Below are 21,860 nucleotides of genomic sequence, written 5' to 3' on the forward strand. Positions count from 1 at the left end.
TAGGCGTGGGATTCCAACCCATTTGAAATATTTCACGCCACCCAAAACCTAATACAGTATATCATCATCATCTAGGGAAAACTAAAAACCCTTCCAGACTGGAGAGGGAAAAGTAGGACCTTATCAACCACTTTTGGGGAGATATTGTCTCATTGAACTCCGCTGGAGGTTCCTTCTGAACAGACATATAGGATTGCAGTACACAGCCACAATTATTGAGCAATACTGCTGAATATGACGCTTATCAAAACCGCCTTTAAAAACTGGCTCCCTGGCTTTCACTTCAACATCCAAATGTGGTATACGTTTAGGTATGGGGATGTGCTGCTGTTTGCTTTGAATAAGGCATTATCACCGCATTTTAAGTAATCTTACTTAGAATTAAGTCCCAATGACTTCAATGGGGCTCATCAAAAGTAAGAAAGATAGAGCCGTCGGACACGGTTCTATAAGACTCGAGGATATAATGGAGAAACCCTAGGGAGGAGGTCTAACAGCCCAGTCCTGTTTACTCGGAAGTAAGGTCTGTACCAGTCATTGGAGCTTCCTCCCGCGTAAATGCGCAGAATTTGCAACCCCCCGCTTTCTGCGCATGCCCAAAGTTCGAGTACATCGCTGTTTGACATACGTGAGTGTATATACGGATATGTATGTATATATATATTTCCTGTGCAGCTTCTCTGTCTCCAGGGTGCCTTCTAATTGAAGCGCAGCCTGGCATTGTGAAACGTTAAGTAAACTCCCCGCAAATTCCAGGCACGCCTTGATATGCAAACTTAAAGGATGTGTTTTTGCATAACCTTCCCAAGTCTTTTGGAATACCCCCCCCCCCCGCGGTCTCTTCGCTTTCCTTATTTCTAAAGCACGCTAACGTTAGATGGTCAAGAGTGTCTCCGTCCTCGTTTTAAAAGCTCTTCGTCCGCTTATCTGCGACTCACATTTTTATTTCTTAATTTGCGTTTAGTAAATATAACTCGGGTCAGTGGCCAGCTGCGCGCACTCCCTTTCTACCGAACAATATTTGCTTTGTAAAGTCGGTTCCCCTTTCCAGTCCTTTAAAGAGGAGGGGGGAAAGTGGCGGGGGGGGGATCCACGACGAGAGCAATGTTGTTGTTTTTTTTCATTCATAAAAATCTGCGTCGGTGTGGCAGGAGCCCTTGATTTATGAGACCGAGCAGTATCAGCTACAGCTTTTCCGGAGCCCCCCTTGTACCACCACCCTCCAGCTGAGACGGCTGCACAGAAAGACCGGCTTCTGCTGCGTGTGGCAATATTGCAGGAGCGAGATCGCCCACTTAAAACAAAATTGGCTCTAATTCCTGGAGGGAACCCCCCCCCCCTTTCCCCAACTGGGCTCCAATACAAGAGGAAACTGGAATTAGCATAAGCCAATGGGGGAATAGATCTGTTACCAGGCGGATCAGGCAGATCTGAACTAGGAACTTGTTTGATTTCTCTCTGACAAGACAAAAGGGGTTGAGGCAAAAGTGCGAGAGCCGAAGAAAAACGTGAACGCTAGAGTTGCAACGGGGGGAACAGGAAACTTTTGATGGAAGCTTTTTTCTCACGTTCACAGTTGCACTTCCTCGCTTGGTCAACGATCAAAAGGAAAAACGGAGAGAGCCGAGATGCTCTTTATTTAATGGCGAATAATAATTGCGAAAGCGTTGGCAGCCTTGCAGACGTTGAAACCAGGAAGGGGGCTTTTGTAGTGCACGTGTCTGGTTTAAGAGATCACGCAAAAGGGAAAGTGTAGGGCAACCGCAGTTTGGGGTGCGCGCGCGTGGGGATGGTAGGTGGTTATGTATGAGATATGAAACACAGATTCGTATTTGGACATTCGCCCTTTGCCCATTCCCTGCATGGATTTGGGATTACTCAAATCAGCGATTACCTTGCTGTCTTCCACGGTAGGAGGGCCGATTGCCCTTTCAACTGGAAAAGGGACCAGCTTCGCATATGCGCTCCGGCATTTCTGCCCCTTCAAATGTGCGCACTTTCCCCTCGATCCCCAGCGCCGGGAACCAGCCTTCTTTTGTTTGTAAGAATGCCATAAATTAAACAAACCACTTCCCACATGTGTAGGTGGAATCTCACCTTGAGCGAGATACCTGATCGGCAACTTTAAAGGAGTTCGTTGCCCCCTCCGCTCCACCCCCTCCTCTCCGCGCTTTCTCCGCTCGGTCAATGTTTTCCATTGTTAAATCTTTCCAAGGCTCTCATTAAAAAATGCAGCTCCTTTTAGGTCTCACGTTCCGTTTTCACATGGTGTTGGCTAAAGCGCACCCCTCTTTCATTTTTCACTCAGGATTTTGATGGGGGGGGGAGTAATAATCAAGAGCTGGAATATAAAAGGCACGTAAGTTTTAGGTTTGTTCTGACAGCTTTACCGAAGTTTTTAGAAAAAACACACCTCGTAGTTGCAACTCGGGAGGTGGCGGCGAGATATTTCGGTCTGTCAACCCCCCCAAATCCAAAATACTGGTTGCAATCAGTGGGTCTCTTTTAGAATAAAACTTAGGAAGAAGAGTGGGGGTATCACTCCTGAGGGACTCGGAAGGAGAGGTGGAGTGGGGGCGCTGAGTCAAAGAGAGCCCCACATGGTGCGACTGTTAGGGGCTGCTGCAGGCGATCTCGCCTCCTCCCTCCAGCCTGCATTGGCTTCGGAGTTGGTTCCTCTCCGCTCGTCTTCTTCTCCGAGGAGGCGCGTATGAGGAAGAGGCGCCCTTAAGGGCACATGTGCTGCGGGCTCCTAGGCTCGTTTACTCGGAAGTAAGCTTCACCCCCCCCCCGCCGCCTCGTGCTCAGTGCGACTTGCTCCTAGGTAAGGGGGCAAAGGACTGCCGTCTGTGCAGATGACATTAATAACCAGTCGAGCGGCGGAAAATGTTGCAATTACGCACACTGGCTCTCTCTAACCACCCCCTCCCCTTTGTGGATTCTGGCAAGCGTCTTCTGAGTCCCTTAAAAAACCCACCCCCTTATATGTGAAAAGGTCTTTGGCATTCTAAACGAAACAAAACCGGCCACATATTTGGGAAGGGCCCGTGGTTAGATCTGTGTCTGTCGGTGCACAGCGCCGCATGGGTTGTTGTACCTTGGCCAGGCTGCGCGGGGGCGCATACTCTTCCTGAGGTTTACCTACCACACCGCGGCGCGCACGTTTGCCAGAGGCTTGCTGCGTCTTGCTTGCCTCTGCAATTGTTTGCAAGCATCGTGTATCTTGGCCAGCCGCGCTTCTCGCAAGGCATTGCCTCCCAAACCGACCCCAGCGACGTGCTTAATGCGTGAAATCCTCAACCCACCCAGCCACCCCCTTCCCGCCGCCCTCTAATAGTGCTTTTCTCCCGCTCTCGCTGTGAGAAATTCTGCCTGATCTTGCTTGGAATGGATATAGCAGCAACATCAGGAAGTTGAAACGTGTGTGTGTGTGTGTGTGTGTGTGTGTGTGTGTGTAGAAGAGGAATCTTGCAGGCACTTTCTCATGATGTAATGAACATTTTTCCTCTTGTGTCTCTCTCCCCCCCCCCTCACTCCGCCTCGCTTTCCAAAAAATAAAAAAGGAGAAAAGTATATGCAACCTTCTTCCAATCAGGGGGATGCAAGCAAGAAAGCAGAAGTTATCTGTTGCTGCGCTGGAGAGTTGCGGTTAAGACGAGTTTCCTCTCTCAGCTTTCTCGTCTGGCGAGCGAAGCTACATAATCTTGGGCTTTCTTTTGCGCATTCCTTCTTAAAAAAGCAAAATAGCAAAGGGTCCCCCTTACGTAAGGGCCACTGCCTACATTGTACTTGAATAAAAGAGATGGATCAAAATGCAACCGGATAATGCATATGATGATTGCGGCGGAGTTGGGGGGGGAATTCTGGGCTCTTTCGATAATTTCCGAAACTATGGGGGGGGAGGGGATGCTACCGGTTTCAAAGTGCTTTTGGAGATGTTTAATATACGATACATCTGTAGTCTGCTCCCTTTGTGTGTGTTTTAAGAGCGGGGGGGGGCGCTGAATAGCATCTGTATTTTTATAAGAAAAGACACTGCTCATTTAATGCTCCGGTTCTCCTTATTTTCCCACGCTAAACCGGGAGGGATCCTAAGCGCGTTAAAAGTTAACGCCGAGGCTCGTAGGTTAGGCAAGGTTTGTGGGCTTTGTATCGAACCCGAAGCTGGGAGAAATATTGGGCGATATCGCTTTAATTGAGGCTTCTGTGCTCTGATCATTAAATGGAAGCGCTGCGAATTCCTATCATTCCTGCCTGTGCCTAAGTTAACAAGCCCACATGGTTTCTCTTATCACCACCGCGCACCGTAATGTCTCTAAGACGAGGACCCGTCGGAACTGTGAAAGGGATTCACGTCAGCTCGCTGTTTTCACCGCAGGAGCTGCTGTTTTGAGAGCCTTGGAAAACTTTCCAACAATAGTTTTGTGTTGTTGTTTTTTTAAGACTAAAGGGAAGGTCAGTTTTTTTGTTGCTAATGCTGTAATAGAGCCCGGTGCTTTGCTTATGAGCAGTAAGCTTTATTATTTTTAAAATACAAGTTTTAGGATTTGGACTGGGAAGTAAACTGAACAACACAATTGTAGGGGCGTAGAAGAAGAGAATGTAATAATCTTCCCTGATACAGAAGGAGTCACTAAGAGTCTTCCTGCCGCTTTCATTGGCAAAGGAGCCCTATGCACATATTGTGCTGTACTCTCCCTGACCAGTTTGTTAAGCGCTATTTACTTAATTGTGCTTGTGAATCAGAAAGGGAGTACAGTAAATGCCAAGCAGTATACAGTCATACCTCGGGTTACAGACGCTTCAGGTTGCATTTTTTTGGGTTACGGACCACGGGAACCTGGAAGTACCGGAACGGATTACTTCCGGGTTTTGGTGGTCGTGCATGCGCAGAAGCACTAAATCGCGTTTTGCGCATGCGCCGAAGCGCCGAATCGCAACCCGCGCATGCACAGACGTGCCACTGCAGGTTGCAAATGCTGCGGGTTGCGAATGTGCATCCCGCATGGATCACTTTTGCAATCCGAGTGTCCACTGTACAAATCTTGTAGGCATACAATTGCATACAATATTGTGGGTTGTGTTTTTGCCATACATGGACAGGGAGTCTGGTGCCATTGAATCCAGATGTTGTTGGACTCCGATTCCCATCATTCCCTGATCCTTGGCCATTATGGGAATTGGCATACAGCAACATGCTGAGGGACTCAGGGTCCCTCACAGCTGTTCTAAAGTACCCCAAAACCTGGGTTGGAGCAGCTTCAGTTCTCGGAGGCTCCCATTATGAACATTCTAGGGCATACTTAGGATCTACTGCTGGGGAATACCTAGTCATAGAGCTGGACTCAGATAAAGTATATTTGGTAATACCGTACTATTTGTTACGGTTCCAAAATTATATTTTTCGCTAACATTGTAAGCTAAGCAATATTGTAAGCTGCTTTGCCAAGCCCCCATTTTTTTGCATTGAAAAGAAGGCAAAAATATCTAACTAAATATCTAAAAAATAGGTTTCCTTCCCCCGCCAGAAGAAGATGGCAATCCAGGGACAATTTCAGGTGCTGCAATGGGAGTAGTCATAGTTCAGCAAGAGAGCACATGCTTTGCATGCCAAAGGTCTCGGTGGAATCCTTGGCCTCTCCAGTTAGAAAAGCAGGAGGTAAAGTATGTGAAAGACCTCTGCCAAAGTTGCTGGAGAGCTGTTGCCAGTCAGAGTAACAATACTTGGCCACGTGGCCAAATAGTCTGACATTCCTGTGTTCCCCTTACCATGCTTTTACAGTGCCCCTGAGCAGACCCCTGTACTTTTTGCCCAACTAAGTGAATTGCTGCCATTTTCTCCTTTACTGCTAGCATTCTCCCTTGGAGGCATGCCTACCTCCTTCCCTGGCACAGGTGGGCAGGAATCATAATGTTGTATGATTTATAACAAAATGAAAAAGATATTTAAATATACTTTTTTGAAGAAACCAGAGGCCTTTCTCCTGGGCATGGTCGGCCAATTGGTGTTAAAGAAAGATAGAACTTTTTTTATGTATGCAACAACAGCAGCAAGAATACTTATCGCGAAGTATTGGAAGACACAAGATTTACCCACACAGGAAGAATGGCAGATGAAGTTGATGGACTACATGGAATTGGCGGAAATGACTGGCAGAATCCGAGACCAGGGAGAAGAATCGGTGGAAGAAGATTGGAAAAAGTTTAAAGACTACTTACAGAAATACTGTAAAATTAATGAATGTTAGAAAAATGTTGGAATGAAGTTATATGGCTTTAGTAGAAATGTTATAAGGAATTAGGTATAGATAGATTAATAGGGTATTAAAGAGAAAAATAAGGTTAGAATGTGTTAAGATAATTATAGGATAGAAAATAGAGGAAGATGGAGAGGAATTACTGAAACAATTAATAGAAGTGGAAGACAAAAAGGGAGGTGTGAGGAGGTCGTGGAAACATGTGAATGAAAGATAAGATATTGAAATTGGATTGTGTTTTGAATGGTTTTTGTTTTGTTTTGTTAATTGTTTGTGTTAGTGTTGTGTAGTGTTTTTTGTACGGTATTGTATTGTTGTATTGTTTTTCTTTGGTTTTTTGTAGTGTTGTGTTTAAATTGTTGAAAATTAATAAATATTATTTTTTTTAAAAAGGAATCATAATGTTGTATCTTGGATTGAATTCAACCAGCTCACCTACACCCACGGCCCCAAAGTGACACTTCAAATGGACATGCAGCTCAACATGGTTCTCTTCCCTCGTATTCCAAGAAAATTACTGTCATTAACACACACATTTTTCTAGAGTTAGACCCTTGAGACAATCACAGTGCAATCCTAAGCATATTTTCTCAGAACTAAGTCCCGTTGAGTTCAGTAGGACTTACTTCCTACAAGGTTTGCATTTGATTGCAGCCTCAATGCATTCAGAATCCTATCCGGCACGGACCATGAAAACTCCATGGTTGTCCCCTGCTCCTTTTTCTGTCCTCTAAATGAAAGAGAGAATATTTAGAAGTCCCTTTATTTTAATTTCATTAATTTTTCAAGAAAAATATGAGCATGAGCATAAACATAAACAACAACAATACAATTGATTTCCCCCCTTCCTATCCCCCCCCAAACAGAAGACTAATGCATCAAATTTCCCCATAAATGCATAGTTGACTGTTGCCAATCATCAGGGTTTTCATTTGAATATTGTATAAAAGGGTGCCATAATCCAACAGGATTGTCCATATTGGATACGTCATTGAGGGCGTCGTCCGTGACAGGACCTTACAGTCAGGGGTACCTTTACCTTTTTACTCTGTTAGTTAGTATCTCAGATAAAGCAATTGTCCATATCATCTTCTGTTTCCATTGTGTGATGTGCAAGTGATCAAGTCCTTTCTGGTTCTTTGCTATAAGTAATCGTGCTGCTACCAGAAGAAAAAATGGTGAGTTCCTTGCTGAATATCTTTGAAGATTGTTCATAAACCTAGGCATGGATTGCATTGCACATCCTGGTTTGTGATTTTGCTTCTGTTTTGTAAATATCCCTTCCCAAAATGGTTGCACCCATTCACATGCCCACCACATATGAAAAGTCTTGTACCTTCTGCTGAAGAAAGTCCCTTTATTGATCCATGTCACACTCAGGTAGGAAACCTGAACTCACCAGTAAAACACGCCAGTAGAGAGGAATAACAAGAACTCACTAAGTAACTGGCATTTAGAGGGAAAGACCAAAACCATCTTGATGACGCATTGTAAATACTTCAGATAGCTGAGAAGAGTTGATCAGTCAAGCACCAGTTGTGACTCAGCTGTTCCAGGACTTGATAACATCAGTATTTCTGAAAGGTTGGTGATTATTTCTTTCCCCTCCCCCCAGGTTTGCAGTGTCAAGATAAAATGTGTGGATGCATATATGCAAATGTGCAAGCCTGCTAACGTGTCCCTGGGAGATGCCAGCTTTACTTTACTATTACTTGCAATTTATATATAGCATCTAATGACTGTTCATCAGTGTGCCAGGTGAGCTGTGGAGGTCAAACCTTCACTCATTGCTTGGAACTGGGGGAGAGGAGGGCACACCCTCAGTGCTGTCGCAAGCACAAATAACCCCTGGAACTCTCAACAAAACATGTTTAAAACATCTCACATTGCTACCTTGGTGCAACCTCCATCACAGGGTGGTTGGGAAGAGAAAGTGGGAAAGCTGCTTGTGTGTCATCCTGAGCAACTTGAGGAAGCATGGTGCAGACATTTTTATTTTACTAATTTATCGCATTTATGGACTGCTTTTCACCATAATGCCTTAAATACAGCTAATTCACACACTTATTTAGTATAAACAAAATAAAAAAAATCCTTCCAGTAGCAGCTTAGAGACCAACTAAGTTTGTTATTGGTATGAGCTTTTGTGTGCATGCACACTTCCTACAGATACACCGAAACAGAAGTTACCAACCCTTCTATATAGTGAGAGGGTGGGGAGGGGTATTACTCAGAAGGGTGGTGGAAATGGGTGACTGGCTGATACGTGTGGTTAACCTGTTAACGACTGCAATTGGTATTACAGGAAAAAGCAAGGGGTGAGATGGTTTATTTAGTATAAACATTAGAATGTAAGAGAAGCCTGCTGGATCAGGCCCACTAGTTCAGCATCCTGTCCCCACAGTAGCCACAGAGCGCAAGTACATTTCCCCCTCCTGCAGTTTCCAGCAACTGGTGTTCAAAAGCATTACTGCCTCTGACCATATTTGAATTGTGTGATTCGATTGCTCCATTTGCACGTGGAGCTAAATCAAACCATGACACAGTGCAAACATGGTGGCTCCTAGACATTGCATCCCCTTTGCTCCTCCCCTGGTCCCATTAGCTTAGCATAGCATGGCAGCTTAGCCCAGGTTTGGCACTGCATGTTGTCCAAACACAGGATCATGGTTAAGCCCTCTTCTCCCCAGCCACAATTTGTAGCCAAGACTTGTTCTTGATTGTATTTGAGGAGCGTGCTTAATTATGATCCTGTTCAGACCAACGCTAAGCCAAATCCTGCATGATGAAATCCTGCTACACAGAGCTAAAATGATTGAGGAGGAGCCAAGTGGGTGCAAAGTCCTCATGGGGAGTCAATACATTTGCTTGGTCCCTGCATAAATCATATTGTGATGGGCAAGGAACAGGTGAGTAGCTTGCGGGTATTTCTGAATCTATTACTCAAGGCTCAAGTGGCTGTGGTGGCATGAAGTACCGGTATCTCCTATCAGCTTTGTCTATGCTTTGGTAACCTCTAGGTTACGCATTGCAGTGTTATAGATGGGCTGCCTTTGCAGACTGCTCAGAAACTTCAGCTACTGCAGAATTCAGAGGCCAGGTTGCTCACTGGGGCAAGATGGGTCTGAGCACATAACACCAGTCCTGGCCTGACTGCATTGGTTACCAATTCCGCGCACGCACGCGCGCGCACACACCCACCCACACACCCATCCCCATTTCTTACAATGTATTTAATGTAGGATTGTTCTCTCAATCACTGGCAAGGGTGAGGAAGAACTGTATTCTGCCTTTTAAAAAAAGGTAGCATTCTAAAGGCTTTTCAAAGAATCCTAACAACTCTGTGTGAACAAAAGAGCAATAAGGGGTCATTAATCAGAGTTAGGGATGCGGGTGGCACTGTGGGTTAAACCACAGAGCCTAGGGCTTGCTGATCAGAAGGTCAGTGGTTTGAATCCCCGCAATGGGGTGAGCTCCCGTTGCTCGGTCCCAGCTCCTGCCAACCTAGCAGTTCGAAAGCACGTCAAAGTGCAAGTAGATAAATAGGTACCGCTCCAGCGGGAAGGTAAACGGCGTTTCCATGCACTGCTCTGGTTTGCCAGAAGCAACTTAGTCATGCTGGCCACATAACCCGGAAGCTGTACGTCGGCTCCCTCGGCCAGTAAAGCGAGATGAGCACTTCAATTCCAGAGTTGACCGCGACTGGATCTAATGGTCAGGGGTCCCTTTACCTTTAATCAGTGTTAAGTGAATTTGTGAATGCTTCCCAAAGTGAGATACATCTCAAAGCAGCTAAGGAATGGAGAGGTTGCTTTGGATAAATTCTATGCATAACTAATGTGCAACCAAATATTTGGTCTGAATTACAGAGTTGTCCTACCCTTGCTGTCCCCCAGTAAAATAAAATCTGCAGCAGAATATGGGGCAAGTAAAAATTCCCCTTCTCCCTCACCGCATCAGTATATGCGATTGAAAATGAAAACTTTAAATATGTATATGGTTGAAATACTACTGAATGGCCTATTTCACAGACTCATAGCGATGGAAAGGAGATAATCTGACTATAGTTCAATGCAGAAAATCAGACACAATATAACTTAGAGGTGGCCATTCACGCTCTGCATAAAAACCTCTAGCAATGAGTTTCCACCAGTTTCTGAAGCAGTCTGCTTTTAACATTTAGTCAAAATCCTCTTGTTCATTGAACCCGTTCTTTTGGGTCCTAACCTCTGGAGCATCAGAAAGCAAATTTGCTCCACCATTTATGTGACACTGTGGTTTGTTATTGGAAAATCCTTTTGAGGTTCACTAAACGGTACCTCAGACTGAGAACTCCATAGGTGATTGGGGATTTGAACCTAAAACTACTCAATATCCTCAAACTTGATACTCAGAACAGTTCACCTACTACAGTACACTGGCTCTCTAGTACTTAAAAGAGAATAGCTGGAATGTGGCAGCTCTTTAATTGATTTTCTTTTTTTTTAAAAAAAAACAAAATCACTTTCGTGTGCTTGGTTTAGATCCTATTTTTGTATGTGGTAACAGACATTTTGCCACCAATATCAACCCAAGCAGAACTGGAGCCTCTCAGTAGGCACAACCTGTTACAGTATGATGTAGGGTCTTTTTCAAACTTAAATAAGGCTAGCCCAATTATTAATATAATTTAGCAAAGTACTGATCTGGGGGAAAGATCAGTGCCGACCAAGTCTTTGGGAAGCAGTTTTCAACTTAAATGCCAGTGTGAGTTCCATTGATTTCAATAGGATTTAGTTTTTTTCCTAACATTCTCCAGATTGCCCCCAAGACCTTAACTGAGTTTGTTCCATAGTGCCTCCTTTATTGATTCACTCCCGCCTTCCCCATAATCTCATCTTTATGACGGGATGGCTTTTTTTTTATCCCCCTATTCTTTGTGAAGAAGTGATGCAAAAGTATAACTTTCACCGGAAGATTATGAACATTTGCAAGTCTAATCGAAATGTCTTTCTTTTCTTTTCTCGCACCTCCGTAGTCTTGGCTGCATATTGGTTTTCAAATTTTCCCTCTTAATTTTCATCTGGCATTTAGCCAGCTGCAATTTACTCTGCTTTTTTATTGCTTTTACTAGACTTGGATTTCCTTTATTTTCTTTTTTTAAAAAAGGCACTTGGGTGGCTTGGTTAACCTTTTGAATGTTGTCATTTAAATAGACTAGCCTGAGTGGAGATGAAGGAAGGCCAAAGAGGAACAATAGTCACTTTCTGTGAAGGGCTTTAGCATATGAATGCTTCAAAAGACAGACATGCAGTTATAGGAGAAGGGCACTTGGACATCACTGCAGAGTCATTAATTGCATTGTGATTCCAGAATGTAAATAACAACAAATGTAGGCCAGGATGTTAATAGTTAAAGTGACTCAGCACAAGGACACTGGACTGGAGAGTACCTTGGGTTTTGTTATCTTCTGAAGAACACTTAAAACTCTCTTTTCTTTGAATGAAGAAAGGGAACTTTTGGCTTCATCTGTGTTGATAAGGTCTTCTTAGGCTATGACAAGAGACATGAAGAAAAATTTGACCCAAATAGTTTAAAGAAAAATCAGCTTTTGAATTTGATTGATTGACTGTATGTAAAACAAGACACGGCCAATTTTTAATTTGAGTGGCGTTTCCTAGAATGTGCCAGTTTCCTTTGAACGCATGCATGTTTTTCCTGTGCATTTGAATACTCTTTGACTAGCAGCGCAATTCTACTCAAGCTTAGCGGGACTTGTAAATGTATATAAGATCACAGCTTTCAAGATATACAGACCTGGTCAGCAATCACCATTTAACTTTGTCATAAGCAGAATTATACAGTGGGAAGGAACCCTAAAGGGTCATGTTGTCTAAGTCCCTGCTAATGCAGGGAATTAACTACTACAACATCCCTGGCTGGTGGCCGGCCAGCCACTGCTTTGAAATCTCTAACCGCCTTTCTCATTCCGCCTGATCTCCTGAGAAAATGATCTGGAGCTAACTGGTTTGGGGGACTTTCTGGGAGGTGAGAATGATAGCTACCTATTTATTGTGGCTGAGCCATAGATTGAGGAGCTCCCCTACAGTATCAACAGATTTGTTTCTAGGTACCCTTTCCCATAACTTTAGCGCTATGCTTTTCTCTGCCTTGTTTAGAAGTCCTGTGCTGCGAATCTGTTAGGATCACCACCAGAAAACAAGCCACCGAAACCTTAGACCAGATCCAACCCAATGTGGCTCATGAGTTCAAAGGCCCACTCAGCCATGAAACATACTGGTGGCTATAGGCCAGTCACCATCTTTCATGGTGTATTTGTATGAATAAAATGGGCAGAGGCACAACCATGTATGTTGCCCTGAGTTGCTTGGAGGAAGGGCAGGATAAAAATGTAATATAGTAATTATGTGTAAACAGCTGTAATAAAGTATCTGGAGTGGGGGGAGAGTTTAAAAGTTTGTTTATACTGTATAAACTTAACAATCAATGCATAGCTAATTTCCAGATCTGTAAGTCTTGCATTGGGTTGAGAAAACATTTCCTCCCAAAATAAAATACATTGGGAAGAAAGTGGCGCATTCTCTCTTTTTCTGAACTGTAGCTTGTTTTCTCCTGGGTGCTTTTACACGCTGGTATTACTGTTGTCTATTGCATATTTTCAATTGCTGACCGTGCCTAATTTGAAGGCAGTTAAGAGACAGAGTTTGTTGTGATGTGGCTTGGACTCCATCATTGCTGCAGTCTGGGCCAGAGGTTTCTCATAACTCCTGTTTACCGGAATTGTTTTGGGTCAGTTTCAGGTTTTGTTGCCTGAGAGGATGCAGACAGGATCCTTGGACAAGTGTGTCTGATAACCTGCCAAGTTACAGCCCCTGCAGAGGTATTCACCTACTTTTATAGCATGGATTATCAACACTGTGTGTTTACAGGATCCACCCTATTCCCAGGACCGTAATTTGCTTTAACCATTTCTAATACTGGATTTTAAATTGTTGTAACATGTGGACTTTGTGGGGCTATTCTTGAGGATTCTAAACTTACTGTATTTCTTGATGCTACTGATTTGATTGTTATCAAGCGATGGATATCACTGATATGTTTTGGCACTTTGGTTTCCAGGCAAAATCCAAGATGCTAGTTTTTCTAGGGATAGCCTGAACCAGCCATGCATCTTCCCATTTGACACCCTTCACCAACCCCCTGTATGGTAAGGTATTTCAATGATGCATTGCTCTTAGCCTTTTCTGTTCCGCTCTTGCAATTGTGAAACTTGCTTCCTGGGTTTACTTGCTAGTGCATGCCGCCTTTAGCTGTTAGAATGGAAAGTTAAACATGGTTTTGCAAAGTATTTCCTTTACTTCTCTTAGTCTGTCTATTAGCTGCCGCTTTGCCGGTGAGTCTTGGGGAGGACCACTTGCCCTGCAAGCCCATTCTCCACCTTGGGCCTGGGGGCGGGCCCCATACTCCACCTCAGCATATAAGGCTCCAAGGAGGGCTCGGGACATCGCTGCTGTTGTTCTGCCAATGAGTCTTGGGGAGGACCGCTCCCCCTGCAAGCCCATTCTCCACCTTGGGCCTGGGGGCGGCCCCCATACTCACCACCGCCACAACTCTAAGGACACTGCTGCTGTGGCAGCAAATGTTTAAGCGTGTTATATATTTTAAAGTGTTTTAAATGTGTTTTTACTTTTTACTTTGTTGTACCACCAGAAACGGTGGTTTTTATCCATGTATTTTTATTTTGTTTTGTTTTATTTTGGGTTGGGGTGGGATGGTTTGTTGAGTGGGGTGGGGATTGGTTTTGTTTTGGTGTAATTGTTTTTTTTTGTTTGTTTGTTTCTTTGCTTTTATATTTTGTATATGGAGGCGAGTATGAGGCTTGGGATTCCTACTGTGGAGGGGCGAGGGAGGTATGGCGGTGGGGGCAGATGGCATAGGCGAAGGGGATCGAGATACGGATATGCTCGTACCCCTTCCAATCTGCGCCCCATCCCGAGAGACGAGGGTAGGGTGAGCAAGGATTACTCACCTCCGTCACTGGTGTTGTGCAATGCCAGGTCTATAGGCAACAAAACCGCCACCCTGCGAGATTTCATCATCTCGCAGTGGGTCGACCTGGCTTGTGTGACGGAGACCTGGGTGCGCGAAGGGGATACTGTTACCTTACGAGAGATGGCGCCCCCGGGTTTTTCCGTCCTCCACCAGTCACGGACTGTGGGCCGGGGGGGAGGGGTGGCATTATTAATCCGGGAAGATTGTTCTTTCAGGGCTCTACCACCGCCATCGATCCCCGGCATTGAATGTGTTGGCCTAGTGTGGGGCTCCGAGGTGAGCTTGGCTGTCTGGCTGGTGTACCGGCCACCTAGCGCACCAGCAGCCACCCTGTCAGGCCTGCTGGAGGCGGTGGCCGGCTGGGCCTTGGAGTTCCCTAACCTATTGGTATTGGGGGACTTCAACATCCATGCCGATGCCACTCCCTCCTCACAGGCTCTGGACCTGGTGTCTTCCATGGCGACACTAGGGCTCTCCCAGTTTGTTTCGGGCCCCACACATCAAGCAGGCCACACGCTGGATTTGATCTTTGGCGTCGGTATAGATGTGATCATGTTTCCTTCGATGAAGGTGCCATGGTCTGATCACTATGCTATGAAAGCCAGGATTGATGTTCCACCCCCACCCTGCTTAGGTGGTGAGCCGATTTGGGCTCGCCCGCGGAGGCTGATGGACCCTGACAGATTCCGTCAAGCCTTGCGGGACCTTTCTCCCCCTGGCGACTCATTGACTGAGCTTGTTGAGGGCTGGAATACCCAGCTCCTGGCAGCCATCAATGAGATCGCACCTAAGCGCCCTCTGCGACCCCGCAGAAACCGGGCTCCCTGGTTTACTGAGGAGCTCCGGAAAATGAAGCGGGACCTCAGATGGCTAGAGCGAGTATGGCGGGGCGCCCGTGACGGAGCCTCAAGAACATCTTATAGGGTTTTTATGAAAACCTACGAGATGGCAGTGAAGGCCGCTAAGAAGTCCTACTTCTCGGCCTCCATTGCATCCGCTAGCTCTCGCCCGGCACAATTATTTAGTATAATTCGGTCTTTAACGTCCCTCGAAGGACAGCCAAATTTAAATAACAATTCGACACACAGCTGTGAGGCATTTGCGAGCTTTTTTGCGGAGAAGGTCCTGTCGCTCCGCCATGACCTCCCTGCCAATTTGGATACAATAAAGGAACTGGAGGCCCCTCGACTGTCCTCGGGTCCAGTATTGGACCACTTTGACCGGATATCCCCAGCCGATGTGGACAGACTCCTCCGAGCTGGAAAGCCCACCACTTGTCCTCTCGACCCGTGCCCGTCTTGGCTGATTAGAGCATGTCCAGACGAGGTGTGGGCCCCCTGGGGGATATCATCAATTTGTCCCTTGGCACCGGGACATTCCCAGGGGAACTGAAGGAGGCATTGGTGCGTCCGCTCTTAAAGAAAACATCATTAGATCCCTTAGATCTATCCAATTACCGCCCAGTTTCGAATCTTCCATTCCTGGGTAAGGTGATTGAGAGAGCGGTTGCTAAACAGCTTGGTAGGTTTCTGGATGAAACATCGGCTCTGGATCCATTCCAGTCCGGCTTCCGCGCTGGTCATGGGACCAAGACGGCTCTGGTCGCCCTAACAGATGATCTTCGTAGACAGCTGGATCGAGGCGGGTCGGGGCTGCTGATTCTTCTAGATCTGTCAGCAGCTTTCAACATGGTCGATCACGAACTTCTGGACCACCGCCTCGCCGACGTGGGGATCCAGGGCACAGTCCTTCAATGGCTGCGCTCGTTTCTCTCTGGTCGGGGACAGAGGGTGGCGCTTGGGGGGGAACTGTCATCCCGCCCCTCCTTGGTGTGTGGAGTGCCTCAGGGTGCGATTCTCTCCCCGATGCTTTTTAACATCTTTATGCGCCCCCTCGCCCAGCTTGTCCGGAGTTTTGGGCTGGGCTGCCATCAGTATGCTGATGACACCCAACTCTATCTGTTGATGGATGGCCATCCTGACTCGGCCCCAGACACACTGATCAGATGCTTGGAAGCTGTGGCTGGATGGTTACGTGGGAGCCGGTTGAAGTTAAATCCTTCGAAGACAGAGGTCCTCTGGCTGGGACGGGACGATATGGGATTGAGGGGGCAACTCCCATCTCTTGCGGGGGTGCAATTAGTGCCAGCACCGTCCGTTAAGAGTTTGGGTGTAATCTTCGATACCTCCCTCTCCATGGAGGCGCAGATTGCAGCTATAACAAAGGCGGCATTTTTTCATCTCCGCCAAGCTAAGCAGTTGGCCCCTTACCTCTCTCGCCCTGACCTAGCCACTGTGATCCACGCAACGGTCACCTCCAGACTGGATTATTGTAATTCGCTCTACGTGGGGCTGCCCTTGAGACTGACCCAGAAACTCCAGCGGGTGCAGAATGCCGCAGCGAGACTCCTTACGGGGTCTTCGCTGCGGGACCACATTCATCCGGTGCTATACCAGCTGCACTGGCTCCCGGTGGAGTACAGGATCAGGTTTAAGGTGCTGGTTTTAACCTTCAAAGCCCTATACGGCCTAGAACCCTCGTATCTACGGGACCGCCTCTCCTGGTATGCCCCACAGAGGAACTTACGGTCCTCAAATAAAAACATCTTGAAGGTCCCAGGCCACAGAGAGGTTAGGCTGGCCTCAACTAGAGCCAGGGCTTTTTCGGCTGCGGCTCCAACCTGGTGGAACGCTCTGTCACAAGAGACAAGGGCCCTGCAGGACTTGACATCTTTCTGCAGGGCCTGCAAGACAGAGCTGTTCCACCAGGCCTTTGGTTAGGGCACAGCCTGACTCCCTCCTTTGGCAATCTTTACAATACTTTAGTTTATGGTTGCCATCAATTTTGATTTTAATTAATTCTTATGATGTTTTTATAATGTTGCACTATTTTAGTGTTGTTAGCCGCCCTGAGCCCGGCTTCGGCTGGGGAGGGCGGGATATAAATAAATTTTTTTATTATTATTATTATTATTATTATTATTATTATTATTATTATTATACCACCTTTTAAAGTGTGGTTGCTCCTTCAAAGTGGGGTACCAGATTTTGTAAGATACAGTAATGAGAAAACATAATCAGATTAGAAGCAATTACTAAAGTTACCAACATTAGCAGCAATGACTTACCTTTTACCATTAGAAGCTATTCTGGTTAGTGTTTATTTGTATTGGTTGTACAGATGTTTGTTTTCTTATTTAAATATTTTATTATAATATTTTAATGATTGTTCCACTAACCTACTATGAGCTTCAGTTGGAAAAGCAAGACATACATTTTAAATAGATATGTTTTTTAACAAAAGAAGAAACAGTGGCCATATCTGTGGAAGAAACTTTGAATATGCCAGTAGACAAACAATGTTCCCCTCCCTCCATCCCAGGTACAAACAAAATCCCATGTACGCTATAGGCATAGAACATCATCTAGGTTCACAATCATCAGATCTGTGTCTCAGTGCCTGGCTGGGAGACCTCCTGGGACCCATGGATGGTGCCTTTGCACTAGCAGAAAGTGCTTCAACTCATGTAAGGCAAGGCATCCCATTTTTTCTGAGCTCTCCTACCTATTTTTGTGTACCCAATTTGTGTGTGCTGGTGAACCCTCTGGAAGGTGGCACAGAGTACTGCAGTTGGTGGTGGGCATGGGGCTTTGACTTGGATGAGAGGAAGTGCATTCTGCAGGTGCAAAGCCAACACTGGGTACATCAACCTGGGTATGCTGCCTTGAATTCCGTCAATGAAGGTGGGATATTAATGCAATAATTTGAAAGACCTTCCCAATAAAACAGGTAAAGATAAAATACAGTTCTTGTGAAGGTTAGAACCATTTACATCTAAACTGTCCTTAATACATTCCAGATTGCTGTTTACTTTGAGGTTTTCAATAGAGTCCTTGAAGATGTGCCTTGTTCCCCAATCTGGGGAGTTTTACCTGTTCATTTGCCCATGGAAATATAGTTTGTGACAGCAGGGAATGCAAGGTATGATAATGGCCTCCTATTTAGCCCAAATGAATTTCTTTTGTTCGGTAATCTTCACTTGGGAAGGTGGGGCCTTTTTTTTTTGCTTGCTTGCTTAGCACTTACCAGTGAATTAAATGAACAAAAGATTAGGGATACAAAGGAAAGGAAAGGCAGGAATATTTATGTTAATTGGGGGGGGGGGATGAGAGTACCAGTTTTCAATAGCATCTACATTACACCATATTTTGGTTAACAAGGTTTATATGGGAAACTCACATACGGACCATTTATATGTCACCCTTTTTTTATTTGATCAACAAAACAGGGTACCAAATTATACATATTCTTCTTCTTCATAATTGAAAAAATAGAGTTTCCTTGGTATTTGACCCTTGCTAAATTAGCAAAAATGTAAAGAATGAGCACAAAAACTTGCTGGAAATGTAAAGAAAAAGAAGGTACATTTTATCATATGTGGTGGATATGTAAAGTAATTAATTTGGGGGGGGTTGATATATAATGAAATGAAAAAAATGTTTAAAATAACTTTTGTTAAAAAACCAGAAGCTTTCTTATTAGGAATTATAGGTACCAAGATTCCAGAGGACCAGAAAAGATTGTTCATGTATGCGACAGCAGCTACACGGATACTACTAGCCCAGAGATGGAAGGAAGAAACAGCCCCGACCAGAGAATAATGGCAAACCAAGATGATGGACTATGTCAAAATGGCAAAATTAACTGGGAAGCTTAGAAATCAAGAAGACATGAACTTTGAAAGAAAATGGGAAAAGTTTATGATTTATTTACAAGACCACTGCAAGCAGGTTAAAACACTGGCAGGATATCAACCACACTTGTAAAGTAACAGAAAGTATGGATAATTTAGAAGGATAAGAATTTGGATAAATATTGATATGCAGGTGTAAATATTATCATCAGGACCCCTGGAAGGGATGGGGGGAAGTCAGGATATTCAGCATAATCTTGATATTTGGATTTTGAATTGTTGTTTGTAATGTGCGTATACTATTTAAAATCATATACCTTCCTTCCTTCCTTCCTTCCTTCCTTCCTTCCTTCCTTCCTTCCTTCCTTCCTGGTCCTACTGTTGCCTTTCTGGGCAGGCAAGCAGTGGCAAGAGTGAGAAGCTGGAACAGCATCTTCCACCTCCCTCCTGATGTTCTTTCTGGGAACACTGGACCCAGAGGGAGTGTGTCACTGAATGGGCAATGGTGACTATGGTGAAGAGGTGGGCCAACTCAGAGAGGTCTGATAGAAAGTATGGATTGAGCAATGTGAGCCACCATATATTGGGGGGGACCTTCCCTTCTATGTTGTTGAATTTTAAGATAACTGTCTCACATTAAGACAACACTGCTTTACTTAATAATTTAATTTGATTCATGGATGTAAATTTTCAAGTAAAGCCTAACCTAACAGCAACTTGGCCTATGAGCAGCCACTGCAAGCACCAGAAACGACTAGACTAACAGTCTAGCTGTCAATATGTTGCATCAGCTGAAGCTTCTGGATCAAGCCCAATGGTAGCTCCACATAACATGTATTGCCACTGTCCACAGGGCTGGACAATAGTTCTGTGGCAGCTGCTGGGTTGAAGACAGCTGTCTAGCCTGTGTGCTCAGGTAGCTGGCCTTTGAAACGATAGGCTGAGACCAGCGGTGTCTATACTTGCTGCTGCACCTCCGACTTTTCAACTTAGACATTTCAGATTAATAGTATTGTGTTGCTGTTGTTGCTTTAACAAAAGCATCCTAAGTCTGCAAAGCTCTCTCCCTGATCCGCTCCCCCAGACTCTTGCTGAAGGCGTCCCTGAACCTCCCATTGCTCACGGAAGTGGGAGGCAAAAACAAGACTGCTCCATCACATTTTACTTCACTGTTTTCTGTACTGCTCCATTCCGTGGCGTATGTAGCCCTGCTCCCCTTTTCACCGCATCTTCTTTTGATGTTTTAGCCCACCCCTTCCTCTCATTGGCTTAGCTTTTGCTTGTATAGTCTAGTAAGCTTTGTGGGGGGTGAGCAGAGCCTGAGAGATGCAACAGGGCCAAGGAACATTGGGCAGTAAAATAAAGTCTTGATGACATATTTCAGATTTTGCGGACTATGGGTTATCTGATTGTCAAGGGCATTGCTATAGTCTGGGAAAGTATGAAAGAATTTGCTCCTGTTTCTGACTTTAAATGCAGAGCAAAAACATTTCAGGCCCTGGCTTCAGTTTCTTTCTATCCGCAAGTGTGCATTGTTTATGTGTTTTTAAAATGCTCAAACCTTTATCTCTCATTTATTCTCCCTTTAATGCTGACTTCTTATGGATTGAAACTGAATGTTTTAAAAATACACATGAGACCCAGAAAATAATTGCACCACACTTAATCATTTATTCAGCATTTTCAGTTTGCCCGTAAATTACCAGTGTTCACTGCATTTCCTCTCACAACAGTCCTGTGGTGTTGGTTACTTACTATTCCCATTTTATAACTAGAGTAAAGTGTTCAATCATATTGCTCAAAGTATAGGAAGAAAAATATATAAATGCTGCCTGACTAGACATTTTATTGCCCTTTCCCCTTTTAAAATGTTTATTGGGGGGGCATGTTATTGGGTTGTTGTTTTATTTTGATTATATATTTCATGGTTTTATATTTTGATTTTGTTCTGTGAACCGCCCTGAGACCTCCAGGTATACAAATTCAATAAATAATAAATAATAATACTTTGCAGTTTGCACCTGATCACAGCGGGCATACATTACTCAAGTGTTGTGTGCGTCCATGTCCTTCTGATCCGATGAAACTGAACCGTACTCAACTATCTTACGTAGCTTTCCTCTTTCTGGAAATAACACCCCTAGTAAGCAGTGATTATGCTAGACCCCTTTCCCATCTGAGGAGAACTATAAAGAGCCAGGGTGAGTTGAGGGGAGGCGCTTAGAAAAGTGGGGGCCCCAGCTGAAGTGCAAGCTGGCTAGATGATAGTGTGGCATAAGAAACAGAGTGTTGTTATACCTGGGGGGGGGGGGGAGAGAGACCAAGATCAGAATTCCTTTTTCAGCCACAAAGCTTGTTGACTTCAGGCTTCTTTTTATATATCATTCTAACCTACCCGTTGGAAGGTTAAATAATGCTGCTCCTTGTTTTGAAGTTATCTGACCTGCCATCACCATCTCTGATTTTGTGTCCTTCGATTATCATTCTTTCATGTTACGTCCTCCATTGCTGGCGGTTTGGGGTGAGCTGCCTTGAGCGCTGTTCTTCACTGGAAGCATGGGATATAGGTAGTAACTATGAAAAACAAACAAGGCAAGAACCCTAAAAGCTATGGGAGTGTTGGACTAGGACCTGAAGAGTATGATTCCAATGCTCTCTTGGCCATGAAATTTACGAGGTGACCTTCAGCCAGCCACTGGTAGACAGATGAAAAATACAATGGAGAGGTACTTTCCATTTTCCTATTTTCCGATTCACCTCTTGGCCAAACATCTCCTAAGGTAGGTCTCACTAAAGTACCTCTCACCAAAACACCTTTGCCCACGCCAGCTGGGGCTGACTGGAACTGAAGTCCAACA

At 44.9% G+C, this 21,860-nt stretch overlaps 1 protein-coding gene across 2 annotated transcripts; it reads left to right on the forward strand.

The window, feature by feature from the left end:
• The first annotated feature begins 2,212 nt into the window (after positions 1-2,212).
• Positions 2,213-20,954, forward strand: LOC309534824 (uncharacterized protein). 2 transcript variants are annotated; one of them, XM_082227235.1, is made up of 6 exons: positions 2,213-2,359; positions 13,052-13,137; positions 13,377-13,464; positions 17,691-17,835; positions 18,169-18,290; positions 18,852-20,954. In XM_082227235.1, exons 1-5 carry the CDS (start codon positions 2,316-2,318, stop codon positions 18,265-18,267), a joined length of 462 nt encoding a protein of 153 aa, XP_082083361.1. In that variant the 5' UTR covers positions 2,213-2,315; the 3' UTR covers positions 18,268-18,290; positions 18,852-20,954. The 2 variants fall into 2 exon arrangements, 1 of the variants encoding a protein (XP_082083361.1); XR_014220871.1 differs by lacking the exons at positions 2,213-2,359; positions 17,691-17,835; positions 18,169-18,290 and adding an exon at positions 7,281-7,841.
• Positions 20,955-21,860: the final 906 nt, after the last annotated feature.

Source organism: Podarcis vaucheri (assembly GCF_965113315.1).
Source record: "Podarcis vaucheri genome assembly, chromosome: 1".
Classification (NCBI taxonomy): Eukaryota; Metazoa; Chordata; class Lepidosauria; order Squamata; family Lacertidae; genus Podarcis; species Podarcis vaucheri.